This window comes from Crocodylus siamensis, chromosome 8 (genome assembly GCF_052110815.1).
Source record: "Crocodylus siamensis isolate JL-2025a chromosome 8, ASM5211081v1, whole genome shotgun sequence".
Classification (NCBI taxonomy): domain Eukaryota; kingdom Metazoa; phylum Chordata; order Crocodylia; family Crocodylidae; genus Crocodylus; species Crocodylus siamensis.
Window position 1 is genome coordinate 18,642,799 of NC_143402.1, and position 19,558 is coordinate 18,662,356.

The 19,558-nt window shown below is 42.6% G+C and overlaps 1 protein-coding gene across 2 annotated transcripts in view; it reads right to left on the reverse strand.

Annotated features, from left to right (window-relative positions):
- The window catches only part of LOC149858150 (ubiquitin carboxyl-terminal hydrolase 12-like), a 52,152-nt gene extending 33,182 nt beyond the window's left edge, over positions 1 to 18,970 (reverse strand). For both annotated transcript variants that reach the window (XM_090060069.1, XM_090060068.1), the window contains exon 1: positions 18,768 to 18,970. In XM_090060069.1, the coding sequence (XP_089916195.1) occupies positions 18,768 to 18,815 (48 nt within the window). In that variant the 5' untranslated portion in view covers positions 18,816 to 18,970. The remainder of the gene's footprint in view (positions 1 to 18,767) is intronic.
- Positions 18,971 to 19,558: the final 588 nt, after the last annotated feature.

Consider the following 19,558-nt stretch of genomic DNA (forward strand, 5'->3'; position numbering starts at 1 on the left):
AACATGAATTAGTTCTATTACACCTGATAATCAACAACTACTTAAATGCACACGGCAATACTCTGCAAAGGTCAAGGAAGAAAATGAACAACTTCGAATGCAATCGAAATAGCAGTGGGAATTTAGGCAGACAAAAACAGTTACTAATGACACCAGGGATAAGGAACTATCAGAAAGAAACATTAGTATTATAACCCACCTCTTTAAATGGGGCTTCAGACGAACAACAACATATTAATGTTATCTTACAATAACATGGAATGGCCACAATAAGAACTAGAACCTTATTTTGCTAAATAATGTGGAAACACATGGGAAGAAATGCTCTGAAGAGTTTATTACTGAGTCTATAAAACAGGCTGAGAACAGCCTAAAGATATGCCTGTCTTCACACGGTGCAGGAAGAAAGATCAACACTGTTCAGACATGTAAAACTGTTTAAATGACTGCAGGAACTTCCTCTTATCCTCCCTATGATCCTGTGTCAGGTGTTTAACACTGGAGAAACAAATCAGTAAACCCTGATAACATGAGAGACAAAACTGTAGTGATGGCGCAGGCACCCACTGTACTCTAGCCTGCAGAAATGAGGAACAAAATCTCTGCACAAGCAATTATAAAATTTCCCAAGTAGCAACATATTTTAAAACTGTTCTCACCATTATACTGCAGGACACGAAATGCTCTTAAGCAATACAGCGATTCAATTAATTGCTCAATTATATTCTTAAAAAAAAAAAATCCAAAAAACCATGCATACACACATTTAATTCTCGCATTATGTTAAAAAAAAATCCACACACACGGGGCAGGCAAGCTTCTTTGGGTTGATGTGATCTCTTTTATCAGACCAACTGAGTAGTTGGGAAGAAGCTCTTTGCAGACTTTCAGGCACAAGCACCCTTCTTCAGGTACTGGGAGTCTTTGCTGTTCTGAGATCTCCAAGAAATGCAAGAAGCTAAAGGTGTGATAGGATTTCAGTGAGAATGTAAATAGGTGGAAATTAGGAATACAACGTGTAGAGAAGTAAAAGGGGGGGGGGAAACGAGGAGGAAATAATGCCAAAGGCAAGTAAGGGAGACTCTACTGTAGTTGAGTTCTCCAAGATAAAAGAGAGGCAGTCTGTGAAAACAGTAAATAGCCAGAAATTAGGAAGACAAATGGTAGAAAAGGAGGGGAGGGAAGGAAGCTGCGGGAAGAAAAGTGTAAATGGTAAGGTCAGGCAGGTACCCAGTGAATCAGATATCAGGCAGGTTGTAATGTATTATAAATCCAATGTCTACATTGAGCATGAAATGACCCCAGCGGCTGAGGGGGCACAGCAGCGCTGGTAGAAGCCCGGTGGCACTGAGCGGGGAGCTCCCACAGACGCCAGAACCGCCAGCAGTGCCTTTTTGCAGGGGGTTCACCGCCACGTGCTGGGGGCGCACATGCACCTGCATGCACCCCCCCTACGCATTGCCCCTGATATTGAAGCCGTGATTTTTTGTATCCAGTAGATTTATGAAGTTTATAGGTTTGTCTACGGAAGGTGTTTTGTAAATTCCTTTGAGGATTAGAAGTGAGGGATTGGACAGGGAGTGATTGACATGTGTGAAGTGTGCACCCACAGGTAATTGGATAAGTTTGTGCGTTCATTCTGGTGTGCAGTTGTTTTTTGGTTTCTTCCACATATTTTCTATCAGGGTATTTGGCACTGGTATAACTCCTACTGGAATACTGTGCCCAGTTATGGTGTCACAAATCAAAAAGTATGTTGAGAAATTGGAAAGAGATAAGAAAAGAGCCATACAGTTGACATAGATTGGAAAACAAACCCAGTGCCAAAAGACTCAATCCATTTAGCTTAATAAAAGCAAAGCTTAGGGGTGGAATTTAATAAGTCTAAGTACCTGTACAGGGAACAGAGATTTCAAAGCAACAGATAAAGGTGTATCAAGCACTGACAGCTAGACAAATACTGACTGGAAAAAAATAAGTTCTTGTTTAATAATGTGGATAATTAGCCCTTGGAACAACTTGGACCAGGCACTGTGGTTCTTGATATCACAGGAAATTTTCAAACCAAGACTAGATTTTTCCCCCTAAAAAGATACATTCTAGTAATCAAAACAGGAATTCAGGGAAGTCTTGTGGTGCATTGTTAACAATGGAGTCGCAAGACAGAACTTCCAGTCCCATTTTATAGTTTATAAAGACATTATTTGTCTTTGCACTAGATTTGTACAAGATACACATTTGTACACAGGCTGTATTCCAAAGCAGCTGAGTTTTAAAAACCTCCACAGATGGAGAGTGCACAAACTCTCTGGTTAACCTGTTCCAGCGCTTTTCTACCTGCCATGTAAGAAAGTTTTTCCTTATACTGCATCTAACCTAAACTTCCCTTGCTGCAACCTGAGACAGTTGTGTCTTGTTCTGTCATCTGCCACTGCTGAGAACAGTCCAGCTCTGCCCTATTTGAACCTCCCTTCAGGTACTTGAAGGCTGGTATTAAATCCCCTCTCAGTCTTCTCTTGTCCAGACTAAACAAGTACAGTTCTCTCAAAGTCATGTGCCCCAGCCCCTGAACCATTTTCACTACTGAAATTTTAATATTTGACATTAATAAATTCTAGCAAATTACACACCTTATTTGGCTTCAAGAAATAACAACCATCTGTTCTGATAGATACCTTGTGTGTTCTTTTCCTAACAGCGCCAATATCTTAGAACTGCTACAAAGGCCACTGAGGTCCATGGAAATATCCCAATCAGGGGTTGTCAACCAGGGGTACACATACCCCCAGAAGTACTTGGGAGAGCCCTAGGGGGTATGTGCAGGCAGGCGGGGACAGAACACCACCTCCCAGGAGCAGGGCTGGGGGAGTGGGCAAGGACAGCCCATTTCCCTCTCTGGGCCACACAGGAGCTGGCCAACCAGCCGGCCACGGGGTGGGGGGGAGGGAAAAGATTGGGAGGGGAGATCACATGCAGCGGCCACCACTGCCACCCACCACCCCTACCTAGATGCTGCTGCTGCTGCTGCTCTGTGTCTGGCTGCACACCATTCCCTCTTCTCCCTCCCGGCTCTGCATCCAGCTGCCAGGGGTACACTGATTTAAAAAGGTTCAAAACCCCTGTCCCAAATGATTGGCTACCTCTGGACAGGATTAACAGCTTCAACTGCACCTTCAGAGCTCTGGTACTAACTTTTTCTGCAATTTTTGACAGGTGACAAAATCTCCACCCTGCACTTTATTCCACCTAAAATGATGATATGTCAGCCTACCTTAAGGATTCTTGCAAAGTAAGTATAACCATGCATATTTAAAGCATCTATTGCTCTTTTTTTCATCCAAGTAGCAGAAATACTGCCAGCTGTTAAACTGTGACCAAAAATCAACATCTGTAGAGGATGTATTTTCTACAGTAGTTCTTGAAATGACTCTCCCAAAAAGCACTGCTTCATGCATGTATCCTCATTAGGGAGAACTTTCCAAGAATAACTGTACTTCATTCCCTGCCAACCAGCATCAGACTCAAAGAATATCCTTTTAAAGGGTACAAACTAAGTTAAAATAAATTTGGCTGGAGATAATGAAGCAAGACACAAGATATTAAAGGCAAAGTGATCTAGTTATGATTTTTAAAGTAATTTAAAAGATTTTATATCTAGAAACTGTTACCTTGCCTAGTGAGCCCTAGGTACAGAAAACAGTTAATTACAGACAAACTTTGAGTTCATCTTTCATCTCCCACACTGATTCAATGAAGAGACAAGCCAATATTTGCTTCAAACAAATAAAAAAGGCAGAATGGAAGTGACTGAATAACATGGAGCAACACTGAGCCAAAGAACCCCAAACAAAAGTATTTTAAAGCGGCTTGTATTTACTTTGGTGAGGTGAAGAGACCAGTTTTCAAAAACACTCAACCTGAGGCACTAGCTGAGCAAGTCCTTCACAAGCTACCTGAAAAAGCCCTACAGCTGACTCCAGTTTTGACTGGAAATCAAGTGTGGAACTGAGAACTCATATCTGGTACTCTGCGAGCAGTGAATCATTTTTCCTTGATGAAGTCTGAAGGATTTATTTACTGAGCAACACTTCATGCAAGTGAAAAATTGAAGAGTATACACCCACATTCCAGCCCGATTATGTTGCCAGCTCTCAGAACTGCTGAAACTGGAGGAAGAGATGTAGCAAGTCAAACTGCTTCCCCGGTGCAAGATTATTCCAACAGCATATCCTGAATGCCTTGCTTAGGCCAGATTTAAATGATTCAGACGTGGATACAGTAGTTTTCTCAAGAGATTAGAGATTGATACAGGTCTTAACTTCTTTGAAATTCACAGCTACTATTTGTTTTCTACAGCTGGATGGATTATAGACCATCACCTGTCCAGAAGTCTGGAGGAAAGGAAGCTAAAAAAGATCACAGGTGGATTTTGGAAAGAGGTTATTAACTTTGCCAATCCCGTAGTACCTGAGGGGCTCTTCAGGCTTCATACAAACAGAAGAACAGGAGTGAGTAGCTTAGAATGAATGCACAGTGCAAAGAGAGAATTACGGTCTAGGGATGAGAATCATCTGTGTCCATATAAAAACTTAAGCTTTAAGTTATAATTGTGTCTTTTAAGTACTATCAATTATAAATACATTCAACTTGCACTGAAGTCCAAATCCTATTACAAGTTTAGTCTTCCACAACCCACGGCAGAACTGTGATGTACCACTACTGGAATATTGGTGAGAGCCTCAAGTCTACAGTCCTACACAACTCCTGCAGTATTGAGCCAGAGAAGATTAACTTCACGTATAGGTAGGGCTTGAAAAAATTTCTCACACATAGCATGAAAAGGTTTTTCCCTTCTGGAAGAATGATGTAAATTTTCGCATAATGCAAGCTTTTATTTAAACTTCTTTGCCATTACAAAGGCATCTTTATAAATATGAAACTGCTATAAAACTGATACAATGTTACATTCCCAAATTTGGAGGCAGGCTGCACCAGTGCGTATGCTGCTGCTGATAACTTTACTAAAGTTAAAGAGAGTGAAATGAACAATCTGGCCAGTCTCAGGGCTGCTTTTCAGAATCATGCACGCTCCTCCTCTGGTTGTTGCTTGGATCTTAGTAGAGGTCACTGGCTATTAAGTACCTGATACATTATTTAACATATCCTAATGGCGTAAGAGTATCTTCCATGTTTCAAGGATATAGCTTGTAGCCAGCTGTGTTTGTCTAACACTGCTACAAGCCATATCCCTGAAACAGGGAAGATATTATAATTAGCCATTTGGAAATGTAAACTTCATTGCTGAACAGGAAATAAACAAAACTCAACTCCCTGCCTGACATCTGCCACCTTCAGGGAAGAAACCTGGTGGAGTTGTCTGTCTGCCTAATCTGCATATTCACAGAACAACTTTTTCACAAATGGACTTTGAAACTCAGGGGAACCTCACCATCCTTTACCTCCCCTGTGCAAAATGAAGTTTCTTTTCTACACGGGCAAGCAAGGTTCTTTGAGTAGATGTGATACCTTTTATTAGACCAACTGAGAACTTTTACAGTCTTTGAACTCTTCTCTGCCTGATGAAGGGTGTTTGGACCCATAAGCTTGCAAAGAAAGATTTTTTTTTTGCTACTATTTAGTTGGTCTAATAAAAGATATCACATCTAGTCCAAGAGTTTTGTCTGATTGGGGTGGACACTCAGATATAATGGCACAAAAGGAAAATAAGGTGTGTATCAAGAAAAGAAGCAGCTGAGGTTGAGAGGAGTGGGACAAAAATTTGAGAGAGAAAAGTCTGTAGAGAAGTGAGGCAGAGAAGAGGCGTATGTATGAATGTGTGACACAACCATGTAGGTCATAGTTACCCAATTTTTAAAAGAAAAAATAGAAGGAAGGGAAGACAAAAGCAAATGACAAAGTAACCAAGCTGCATTTTTAAAAGGAACTCAAAAGAGAGTTAATAGACATTCTTAAAATAAAAGAAAGTATATGGTGAATAACTGGTTTATTCTTTTCAACTGCAAGGGGTGAGGCAGAAGAAGTCTTTTCCATCCTGATTAGCTGAATGATCCTTTGCTTTCCCCCCTGCCCCTCTTTCAGCTAAACTGTCTCAAAACATGCCCCCCCCCATCTGACTGTATCCACCTGACCAAACATTAAAGAAAACAGGTGAGATGAGCTACTGCCACATCTGTTCATTTGTTTTACTTTTAATGATTACAAAGCTGTGTATCCAAAACAGATATTATATATCTGGATGTGGTGGTTACTTTCCTTTGAGGCATTTATTTTTCACTTCATATGTTTCTTCTGACAGTAATAATTAAAGCACTTTATTTTTTTGTTCTCACGTGCAACCCTGAGAAATTCTAATATCATTATTCATAAGATGAAACATAATTTTGAAATGTATGCATTAACTCAGTAGAGGAGGTATTTCTAAGATGCTCAAGTTACACAGCTTTCTTGATATTACATTTAAAAAGATATGCAAAAGCATGAGCAGTCAACAAGTTTATACCTGACTTTCCTGCTGTTGAAATAACCATAACTCAATCTAATGAGACAAATTAAAGATTTATTTTGAAAGAATGTAGGAATTATAAGTGCCAAAAAGACACTAATCTTGCCAAATATTTTCCGCAATGATTTTTTCTTGGAGGGGAAAAAAAAACATGAAAGTAAAAAAAAAGAAAAGAAAAAGGAAAACAAAACCCACTAAGCCTTAGAACAAATCTCTCCTCATTTTCCAACCAAAATACTGGTCATAGAATCATAGAAAATTAGGGAGGGACCTCAGGAAGTCATCTAATCCAACTCCTTCTTTAAGCAGGAGTGTCCCCAGCTAGGTCACTTTGACCAAAGCTTTGTCTAGCCAGGTCTTAAAAAGACTCCAAGGATGGAGGTTCGACCACGTCTCTGGATAATCTGTTCCAATGCTTCCAACCCTTCCAGTGAGAAAGTTCTTCTTAATATCCAACCCAAACTTCTCTTGCTGCACCTTGAGACCATTGCGCTTTGTTCTGTCATCTGTCACTACTGAGAACAGTCCAGCTCCATCCCCTTTGGAACCTCCCTGCAATTACTTGATGGCTGCTATTAAATTCCCCCTCAGTCTTCTCTTCTCCAGACTTAATAAGCCCAGTTCCCTCAGCCTCTCCTCATAAGTCATGTGCCCCAGCTCCCCTAACCATTTTCTCTGCCCTCTGCTGGACTCTCTCCAATTCATGTACATCATTTCTGTGGGGGGGGGGGGTCCTAAACTGGACACAGTACTCCAGATGTGATCTCAACAATACTGAACAGAGGGGAATAATCACTACTCAAAATCTGCTGGCAACACTCCTACTAATACAGCCCAGTATGCCATTAGCCTTCTTCACAACAAGGACACACTGCTGGCTCATATTCAGTTTATTGTCCTCTATCAACCCCAGATCCTTTTCTGCAGAGCTGCTGCCCAGCCAGTCAGTCCCCAGCCTGCACAGGGAATTGTTCCTTCCTAAGTGCAGGACTTTGCACTTGTCCTTGTTGAATCTCATGAGATTTCTTTTGGTCCAATCCTCCAATTTGTCAAGATGTCTCTGAATCCCAGCCCTACCCTCCAGCATATCTATTACTGCCCCCAGCTTGGTGTCATCTACAAACCTGCTGAGGGTGCACTCCATCTCATCTTCCAGGTCACCGATGAAAATATTGAACAAAACTGGACACAGGACCAACCCCTCGGACACTCCACTTGATACCTGCTGCCAGCTAGATATTGAGCCATTGACTACTTACTACCCTTTGAACCTAATGATCCAGCCAGTTTGCTACCCACCTTACAGTCCATTCCTCCAACCCATACATCCTTAGTTTGCTTGCAAGAATGCTGTGGGAGACCATATCAAAAGTCTCGCTAAAGTTAACATATATCAAGCCCACCGCTCTTCCTGCATCCACAGAGCCAGTCATCTTGTCATAGAAGGTAATCAGGTCAGTCAAACATGACTTGTCCTTGATGAATCTAGATGGGAACTATATTTGCCCTTTTCCAATCATCTGGGACCTCTCTCAATTGCCATGAGTTTTCAAAGATGATGGCCGTCAGCTCTACAATCACAACAGGCAATTCCCTCAGCAGCCTCAGGTGCATCCCATCCAACCCCATGGGCTTGTATACATCCAGCTTGTCTGAATAGTCCCTAACCTGTTCTTTTGCCACTGTTGGCTGCTCACCTCCTCCCCAAACTGTTCTGCCAGGTGCTGTAATCTGGGAGCTGACCTTGTCTGTGAAGACTGTGATGAAAAAGGAATTGAGTATTTCAGCTTTTTCTGCATTATTTGTCACTGGGTTGCCTCACCCATTTAGTAAAGGATGCACACTGTTCTTCCTTTTGTTGCTGACATACTTGTAGTAGCCGTTCTTGTTAACCTTCACATCCCTTGCTAGCTGAAACTCCAATTGCACTTTGACCTTCCTGATTTCATCCCTGCATGCCCAAGCAATACTCACACACTCCTCCCTAGCAGTTTGCCCAAGTGTCCATTTCTTATTAGCTTCCTTTTTGTTTTAGCCCACTGAAGAGTTCCCTGCTAAGCCAAGCTGACTTTCTACCATATTTGCTAGTCTTCCTGCATATCTGGATGGTTTGTTACTGCAAAGTACAGCTGGTCTGCTAGTATGAGTTTGCTTACTCAGATTCTTGCAACGATTTTGTGTAAATCATCCTGACAATATCTGGCTAATGTATGGATGTGCATATTTTAGGATATTCTACCTTTTCAGACACTACCTTCAGAACAACTCACATGGAGACAGGACGTTTTCACATGAATGACTTAAATCAGCAGTACCATTCAACAGAATGTATTGTACAAATGTTCTCAGAACCACAGAAACAATCCCTACAGCATATATTATTTTAAAACTATGCACAGTTAAAGTTACCCCAAATTTAATTAATCACTACCTTATTTAGAATATATTCGAAGACTATACCATAATATAGGGGTCAGCAACCCTTGGCACACTTGCCAGAGCATGGCATCCAAAAGCATTTTGCTGGGCACATGCACCTCAGGGTGGATGGCAGGGAAGGAGCTGGGGCTGCACTGCCACAATGAGTGCCCCTCACGGCTCCCCCGCCATCTGCCCCTGGCATGCCAACATCTTACAAGTCAAGGTTGGGGTGTTTTTGGCACTCTGCCCAAAAACACTGCCGACCCTTAATACTTCTTCTAATGTTATTCTTAAGAGACGGAAGTTCCATTGGCTCATTTAAAATGGTGCCTTGATAGACAATTTCATATATAGCAGGGAAATCTGACCACACATCTTTCTGTCACAATAATTTGGTTACAATAATATTCAAATTCAGTGCAGAATATTTAGTCCATCATCACATATTTCATAGCAAAGCAGAGTGTCACTGAATGCTCCCTATCCCATTACAGTTAATACATGCCAGTACAATTAAATTAAGCAAGTTATAGTTGACAGAGGCTCTGCAAGTAGCTTTCAACCAGATGCTTATTTATACCATATGTTTTGGTCTGCTAAGGCTCTGCAGCATTTCAGAGGAACCTTATGAAATCAAATGGAAACCACAAAGTAACTAGAGAATTGGTATGTATTAAAATAAACAAATGTCATATGAGATACTAGCCTGGACACTGCTGATGCTTCAGCTCTTGACCTCACTGCACTGAACTAGCAGCCAAGGCTGCAGAGACATTCAAGATGCTCCCCCATCACGAAGAGCTTGCATCTTCAAGAATGAGGCGGCAAAACAGTCAAAATGGTACATAAAATGTGGTATATGCCTAATAAGTACAGTTCAGTACATAAAATCTAGTACTTGCCTAATAAGTCTTGCTGGTGGTGTCTCTGGCTAATCATTTGTTTTATCTGAAGAATTCTTTTCAGAAGTTGGCACAAGTTTTAGGCTTTAAGGATAGATAAATGAGAGGATGTGGGCTTTAAAATGGGGCCCCACCAACTGGGTACACTTGCAGCATGAGTAAAGAAATGAGCCAAGATGAAAAACGAGATGCAGGCAAAACAGAAGCAGTTAGAACTTTTTGAGTAGAAACAAGGAAACGGAATGAAGTGAGGAGTTTCATCAGGTCTAGCAGCCTTCACATTGCTAGACTAGCCACAAGCAGCTGCTCCTATTTCCTGAGCAATGAAACAGTCATTTTTTGTTTTAAAGTGTATTTGTATTTTTTTCTTCAACATGATCTCAGACAATTTGTAGAATATGTACCCTTCCCCACATTTTGTTTCAGAAATAGGACTTGTACACCAAAACTGGCCTTTAAAAATGAGATTTTCATTTCCAAACCTTAACTTCTTGAGTTGTGATGCTACAGTGCAACAGACTCAAATGCAGATATGAAAAAAAAAATGTCCATTCAGCCTGTCTAGCTATGATTTATGTTTTAAAGTGATCTCCTTTGCTTTAGTCAAATAAAGCTTCAAATAGGCATAGTAAGTTACAGTAACTTGAACTTCTGATTTCAACACTATTATTAGACAGGTAAAATGAATCAGCATAACAGAATCAAAGATCTGGCAGGACTGGTAAATACAACAGATTCTCACTAAAGTGCACCTCACTAATCTACAGGCTTTACAAACTGAGTGAAAAAAAATGACCATCTTTGCCAACACCTTAAGAATGTAAACTGCACGGTGCCATAGTTAATTTTCAATGTACACAGGCCTCACTGAAAACTACAAAATAGTGCAAAGTCAATTTACTCCTACGGCGTACTACCTGAAACTAAACTTTTTAACTAAATCAGTAGCATCTGTTTGGTAATCCATTTTAATTTAATCTGATTATTCAATAAGGCACGGAAAAGAAAATGAGCAGAAGGCTTTTTGTAACTTCCCAGGATCTGGTCCTTAATTACTCATATAGAAGGTAGTAATTCAGCATGGGACTGCTGTAATTCATGCACTCCGGTGATAATGTATGTAGTCAAAATGAGGCTGCAAAGCATCCAGTTAGAAAGGAGATATGAAAAGACGTAGGGGGTAGGAGATTTAGAAGGGTAGGAGATACAAAACCAACTGAAGCAGCTGAGAGCCTGAACAAGTTGCTTGGAACCTTTTTCCAATTGTAATTACTGATGAACAGATCCACCAGCCAAGGGAGGTGCAGGTAAACTCCAAACTATGAGATGGTTCCAGTTCTCCCCTAAAAGTTTTCTGTATTAGTAAAGATTAAAACCTGAAACAAAAGAACCAACAGTCCTGCTTCCTTCCTGGGTCTCTTGGCTTTAGTCATCTCCAGGTTTCTATAGCCTCTTGAAGCTGAGGCTTTCTGTCAGACAACTGCTGCTCCCTCCAGGTATATGCAAAAGGTAGAGAGTCCCTTCAAAGATCACTCCCTGTCTCTGGGTTCCCACTGTCTGACCCAGCGCTGAAGAGACAGAGCAGGCATGTGTCCTCCCAGTACAATTTACCGATTTAAAGGGCAATATTTCTGGATAAAACGAGCTCGCTAAAACACATTTGGGTCCCTGGACCCAGATACAGATTATCAGCAAGTATTTTGCAAACCATAAATAAAAACACAGACTGATCTTCACGCATCAATCCAACACAATGACCAAAGGGAGCAATGATATAAAGGAAACAGGTGGTGATGAAAGGTAAAGCCTAATGCTAGGGATGAAGCTTCAGATATTAAATGCTTACAGATTAAGCTGGCACAGAAATGGAGGGGTACAGAAATTCAGTCCCAAGACCTATCAGTAGCTGCAGTCACACCCGGATGCATGAGGGCTTAAGTGGGCAAGTCATCGGACATGGAGTCAAAAACTTAGCAGCAGGAAGGAGCAGAGAAGGCAACACAAAATGATTGTTTACAACACAATGCATTATCTTGACCACAAAATGACAGACCTCCCATACTGACATCTGCGAGATGGGAGACTGGAGTCTGGTATGCTTTTGCAGAAGGGCATACAAAAGATATATAAAGGCATCAGGGCTGTGTATGCATTTACATTATTTTTCCTAAAACCTGATTCTTGTACCAGCCATGGAAAATGGAATAATACAGGCAATTCACTTGAATTAACTGATCTGTTCTGCTACTTCATTGACTTTCCTTAACTACTTATATACCCTATTGTTTAAGCCGGTGATTCTCAACCAGGGTGACACAGGACCTTGAGGTCCTTTTTAAGGGTGCCACAGGATGCTATAGAATACAAGGTGTGTAGGTGTTTGCACAGGATTTCAAAGATAAAGCCCAGAGATTTCAAAAAGGAATCAGCAGTGTCAAAAGCATTCTGACCTGTTGTGGTGGTCTGATTTGTTTGGAACTGGAGAACTACTCTATTCTCTTTATGTGAAATGAGTAAAAGCTAAGAACAAGTGGAGCAAAGTTGAGGATCGCTGCTTTAAGTAGTCCTAGAAAAAATGGCAGAAGGGCTTTTAACACTGAGGTATTATTTCGAATAAATAATGCATCATAGCTTCCCTGGGATGGCTGCACATTTCCCACAGTCTCCTTATGGTTTCACAGGAAGGAGATTACAGGTCTCCCACTGCATGAACAGCCATGAGCCTGGGTCTTTAAACCTTTGGAGATCCTTAAAACAAGGTGCACATCAGGACACCACTGCCCACAAAAGTTTCCATATGGAGACCTACACCTTCAGAGGCTCCCTCAGAAGTTACCTTACTATGCACTGCCTATTGACACACATTCAAAAACTCTACCACCTATACGGCGCACTGCAAAGCAGTACCTAGAGTCAGAAATGCACCCACCTCACCAAAGAGAACAGCTATACCATGTTCTTCACTACCTCTGCATTGAGCTCTATGGCCCCCTGAGACTTCTGAAGTGTCTGGAGGAAAGACAGAAGTAACAGCTGCTGCTCTCCTTTGCATGCGAGAACAGCCTCTGCTTGCTACAGTCTGTGCTTCACAGTGAAGGACAGCATGATACCCAATGATATGACCTATTAAACTACAAAAGCAGGACACTCAGTTCTCATTTATTTTGATTTTGGTTGAGAAGTCATATGTTTCTTTCTTTTGTAGGTATGCTGAAAAAGCCTATGGGTATGCCACTGCTCCATGAGACAAGTGGTCTTACCTGCAAGCAAAGAACTGTTAAGTGTGCAATACTATCAGAACCTGACCTGGAATAATTTACCAGCTACCTACCACCTAGAGACCAAGTCAAGAGACAGGTGAAAACCACCAGCGTACACCAGAACTAGAAATGATTATCAAGAAGCACAGCCTAGTCCTCACTGCTGGATGCAGGGAGGGCACTGGAACTGGAGGAAGGGGCTGACCTAGGACCTTATCTGAGATTCAAACCTCCCTTCAGAGCAGTCTATGGTGATAGCCAAATGTCCCCCCCACACCCAGATAAGCAACTGTAGGATGTCTTCTACAATACACTACATCAGTATAGCCATGAAGTACGGCCACTGGCCTCGCAAGCAAATCCCCACTGAAGCGTATTAAGCAGACACACACACAGCTACAGGCGTGAACAGCCCCTATATAAGCTTGCCAAATTCCACTCCATTGTAATAAACCTATGTGATGCCAACTGGAAATTACTAGACAAATCACATAATAACCCCATCCAGCTGGGACTAAAAACCCCAACTCCAAAATTAACACTTTCATTTAAGCTAAAAGGGTTCTCCTCGGCTGGTCCCTTATGCCCTTGCAGGGCTAGCCATTAGAAAGTGAGGCAGCAGATATCTGGAGAGAGATAAAAGTTAGAGAGCACTACCAACGGAAAATAAAACCACACTAATTCAGTAACAAAGAGGCCCTCCACAGACATGGAGGAAGACAAGGCAGAAGTGACCCTTCAGGAAAGCATGTACAGTCTCCATTTGCTTATTAAATCTTGCATCTTAATTTTAAGTCTCAGAACTGTTACCAACCTGGAACATCTCCACGCCGCCCCCCCCCCGTCACTGCTAACCTATGCCCTGCATTAAACTGGAGTATTAAAAGCTAGTGAATGAATCTTGTAGAAAGTAATTTAGCAGATGGCTTGCCAAGGCTGCAGACAGTTGCGTATCTTCCCCCAAAATGTAGTTTGCTAGTGTTCATCAACAAACTCTCACTGAAGAGACCTCCTTTAATTTAATCTTAAATCAAGAAGTAGAACACAGTTCAGTATGGAGGATGGATTTTGAAAATATTTAACAATAAGATGGTGCCATCTCACTTGCATAATTTTGTTTTTAAAAGAGGTGTAAAATGCATTTGCAAAACCATCCTTGACATAACATAATTTTCTTGGTGTATGTAGCTAGTACTGGAGTTTATCTGCAAATGACTCAGTTCCCCTCCCTCCCCCTTCCAGAACTGAAATTAATAATTAGGTCCATGCTGTACTTAAATGGAGAACAAAAATAGGATTGCCATCAATGCAAATGCTGAATGAGGGTTCTCCAGGCATGCGTTGCTAGTTTTGCAGAGCAATTAGACAAGGACCTAGTGGGAAGTGGCTTTAATTACTTACTAAAATGTACTATTACTTTAGTTAGCTACTTGCTGTTGCATTTTCTGAAGGAGGAGAATGACCAGATTAGTGCTTTACTGCTAACAGCTGTAAAAGCATTGGTTGTGTTCCTGTGCTATTGATAATGAAAAGAAAAAAATTAAAAGGTGACTTCTGACTAAAATGTTTCTGAGGGTAAGTCTGAAGCCGAGGGAGAAACTACACAGAAAAAAAGCCCTACCATTATGAAAGATAGTGCCCTTTCTCCTCTCCTTCCCAGGAAAACTGCAGCAACCAAACTGAACATCATTTTAATTACTGCAATTGCTATGGACGCACAGAGGAACACCCCTGCAAAACCATCAGATGCTGAATAACATCGGGGAAAATATGTTGGTGTTTGTCTTGGTGGCATAAGATAAAATGAAATGTCACCAATATTCTCTCTAAGACAAACTCTTGACTAGTCTCACAGTCATTTACCAAAGACAGAAACATTCTTGAAGCATTTGACAAAGATAATTGTTGGTCAGAAAGGAAAAAAAAAGTCAGACAAATCTGACAAATACTCAGGCAATATTAGTCTACGCAGAACTGGCTCGTAGTTTGTAAGGATGTGTCTAGTCATATGATGTTGACTTTCCTTTCCAGCAGGCAGCTAAAACACACTAAATATTTTCTTATGCGTTTCCACTGCTTGTCACTGGTGCAGTTACCACAGGTTATTATGTAATCACCAACACAAGAGACATGGTCATGTACACAAAACAGAGTATTTGGGAGACAGTTTCATGATTCAAGCTCCAAGAAGTTTGGAAACCCTTTTAGGATAGGAAGCTTGGTTACATGCTACCTTCCCTAGTAGGGAGATGGAATTCAAAATAAACAGAATACAACTAATAATTTAAAGAGGCATCACTGTCTAGCAGGACAATCACGAGACTGAAATTGGGAGACGTAGTTTCCAAAATGTAAGAATTCTGTGTCTACTTGTAACTCATCCTGGGAGTCAGAGAATAACCTCCTGTGCTTTAGTTTTCTCAAGACGACATATTGTAAGAACTGCCTATATGATGTTATGTGCTGCAGTAGGAACCACATGTTAATAAAATCCTTTAAAAAACAAACCATCTCAATACACCTTATTAAAGTAAATAAATTATTTAGTTTAATAAATGATGTTTTTTTCTGCCAAGCAATCCATTTTCATATTATGGTAAAAGTGAATACACTGGGAGGTTTTTTTTTCTTACTAGTCATTAATCTTCAAAGTGGGTATAAACTATGATAGTTTTGCTTAAAACTACTACAAACAGCAGACCAAAGTTCTGTATTACTTGAAAATAAAACTATGGGTGAGCTTTACAGTAAACTCAGTCACACTAAATTAAATAACTTTATATTTTTGTAGGGACATTCATCCTAGCAAATGCTGTTACAACCTCTGAAGTGCATAAATTGGGGAGAATTTTCTTTGGAGTAAAGGCTGTTATTCTTTGCTGCCAGAGGCACAAACAGTTTTTGCCAAAAGTAATAAATAACTCCTCCCCTTGAACCAAGTATATAGTATATAACTAAAACCTGGTTCCATAAAGTTGTAATTTGGTAAGATAACCAGGAGTAACTACCTTCACTCTTGCACAAAGTTGACTTTCAAGCTGAGTGCTGATTCAACATGGATATCATCCGCTACTTGTTCATCTACTGCAATATCAGGACAGGAAGAGAAACAATCCAAAGCTAACATTTAATAGCCACTAAGAAAATGCTGCTATGAAAAAGCCATTGAACACTGCAAGGAAGCCTTTGTGATATGAGCACAGGAAATGCACTGCTTTACATGTGCCTTTTTAATCAGATAATTGGCTACCTGGGTTAGGGAATGTGTCCAAAACATTAGCTGCCTTTGGTCAGGGAATTCTGCAGCTACTACAGTGCATTTACTTATGGCAGAGGTTCACAATTCTTGTAACTGCATAACATGACACCAGCCCCAGTTTTAAGCCTTTTGCTTACACCAGGGGTCAGCCAGATCCGGCCCACCAAAGGATTCTCTCTCGCCTGTGAAGGGTCCCTATGGAGACTAGCCAGGACCCCCCACAGACGGGACACACTTAGCCAGGCAGATGGGATGGGACCACAGATGGGTGGTGGGCATTGTCTGGGAATGGAATGGGTGGGCGGGGTTAGAGCCAGGATCACAGGGCAATGACAGTGCAGGAGTGAGGCCACAGCCTGGGGTGCAGCCACAATCCACTCCCCACAGACCCCTGCCCACAGAACTGATGCCTGTGGCAGGGACATGCAGAGAGGACTGCAGCTCTGCTGCCAGTCCTGTAGTGTCACCACTCTGCAAACCTGGCCCGCTCACCTGTCCCACTTCAGATGCCGCTCCGCACCTGTCCATGGTCCCTATGAATCTATGAATCCCATCTGCCTGCCTGCAGGGGTCTTGGGCTGGTCTCCATGGAGACCCTGCCTGCCTGCCTGGCACTCCCAGCCCTGGGTGCAGGGTAGATGGGCTGGATAAGATCAACTGCCCTTCCTTCCCCCACCCACTGGGCTAGAAACACCCCCACCCACTCTGCCAGCCTGCAGCAGCTCACAGAAGCTTCTTAAATGGCCCTGCACCCCAAACAATTGCCCATCCCTGGCTTACGCTGTACCAGACATGTCTGTTAACAGTACCTTTTTTGGCCCCACTGCCTACTTTATAAGATAATTTTATATACTTAACTGCATAACTTGTGAAAGAGATTAGGAACTGTCAATTATAAGGTTTCTCAAACAGCCTTGAACTGACCAGGTCCAGTCAGTTTCAAGACTGCCATTAGAAGTATATAGAAATAAATAAGAAAAAGTCACCAGCCCAAATGAAGGGAAAAAAGTTTAGCAGACTGTTCCTGCTGTTCACGAGTGCTGTTTACATTGAACTGGAGTAAGTGCACATCAGGCAGAGCATTTTGTCAGTCCCAAGGCTATCCACTTAAATGGAGTGCTCTGCAGCTGTCCACCCACTTCCTATGAGTTTAATTTCACTTGCTGTTGTGGTGGGAAAGTGCAGGTACAAATATAAGCAAACACTTTCAAAGGGGTGTGAGAGGAGGATATGAAACTGCAGTTAGCTCACTACAGAAAAACTTCACGAACCCAGAAAGTTACAGACATGTTACATTTTCCATTGCAGTTAACCTGAAAGCACTGAGATCAGGGAGGCATTCAGTAGCAAAGATTAGTCAAACGTATTCATATTTTGTATTAAAATAGGTTCTATGCACTTTAAACACTGCACCCAACCACATCGTGTGGTCCAGCAATGATTTCAAGTTAATCAAAAACGGTTGGTCAGCATTTTATATTAGAGCCCCCCTCCAAACAAAAAAACCCCTCTAGACAGTGGGTAGAAGCCCTGAAAAATCAGGAACAGCACTTTCTTTTCAACTCCATACTGAACTGACACTGCAGCCCACTGAGCTGTGTAGATACATTGCTAGACAGAAATCTTTCTGGAAGAAGTAAAACAGAAGTTGGACTGCTGATGGTAATTCAGATCCCTTTGGATTATATGAAGAGTGAGGTAAAGTCCAAGTCCAACCAGAACAACCAGTCCTGCCACCTTAAAGTCCAGGTATAATTGTACTGGATAAGCAACGGCCTTTCATTAACAAGATCTCTCAAATTACTGCAGTGTTTCCACACTGCTGACAAGATGCAATATGCTGCTTCTGAGGCAACCATACCTTAGCGAAGCAACAAACTAACTGCTCAGTCTTTTCTAGACTCACAACCCGGCATAAAGACAAGCTTGCCAAGCACCACGGCCCCATGAACCCAAGAGCCACGATGCCATCGTGTGAAACCCACGCGGTCCTTATTGCACATATTCAACTGCTGGGAGATGACTTACATTTATTGACCATAATAATACTCGTTTCATGTGAGTAAAAGTAAGGGCAGCGCTCGATAGTCCCGGCAGTACTTAGCCCCACTATTCTCCTTTGCTCGTGAAAAGCAGTCACTGCCTATGGCCTTTCATTCGCACTGCTCCAGGCTCCTGCAAAGCTTCTTACGGGATCAGGGCTGGGGAGCGGGGGTGGGGCACTCTCAAAGCCTGGCAATTGTCTGTTTAAAGTTGGGCCGCTGCCCCTCACCCCCTTGGGCACAGCCCTGGCCCCAGGAGGGGCTGATGCACCCGCACTGCCCGTTATGGGCACCCCGCGCACGCCGCACAGGGGCAGGGGGCCCGCTGCCGTGGAGGCCACGGACAAGCCGGGCGCTCACCATGGTACAGATGGAGGCGAGTCTCCGGACCGTCATCAGCATTTCCATCCGCCCGAGCCGGCCCCGCAGCCCGCGGCCACCCCCGCTGCCGCCGCCGCCATGTTGGGACCCGACTGACAGCGGCAGCCGGGGCCGCAGGTGGCGCAACCGCCAAAGGGCGCCGGGCGCGGCCGGTGCAGCGCCGAAATGGCGCCGGGTGCGCCCGCGGCGGCCCCGCCCCTCTCCCCGCCCCCTCCGCTCTGATTGGCCGCGGCCCCACGAGTGACAGCGGGGCCTGGGCTCTGTCCACGCTGCGGGGGCTGCGGCGTGTGAGCCCGCGTGTCGGGCTCCGGGACACGAGCGTGCGTGACAGTAACAGCATCCAACGTGCACGATGCATTCAGGGTAAAAGTGTCCAACGTGCACGATGACCTTTGAGGCAGCTCATTCATGCAGCAAATGCAACACCCAGAAGAGTATCTGCCAATTTTGGTGGGTTTTTTTAATTATTCAAATACGTCTATGTAGATATATATGTATACACACACATATCCTCTGTCACCAACTTTCCATCACAACCTTAAGCTGCATAAAGAAACCTGCACAGTCATTCCCCCACACCAAATTTGGGGTTTGTAGTCAGCACTTCCACCAGAGCTTGCCCCAAAATAAAGAGATGCTTCGACCATGATGACCCAGTTCTCACTCGCTCACTGGGGTCTACAGTGAGCGATAGAAAGTAAATAAGATTGATTTGTATATTTATTTGCATATGTATTTGCATGTTTTTCAGTGTACGATAGTATTTCAGC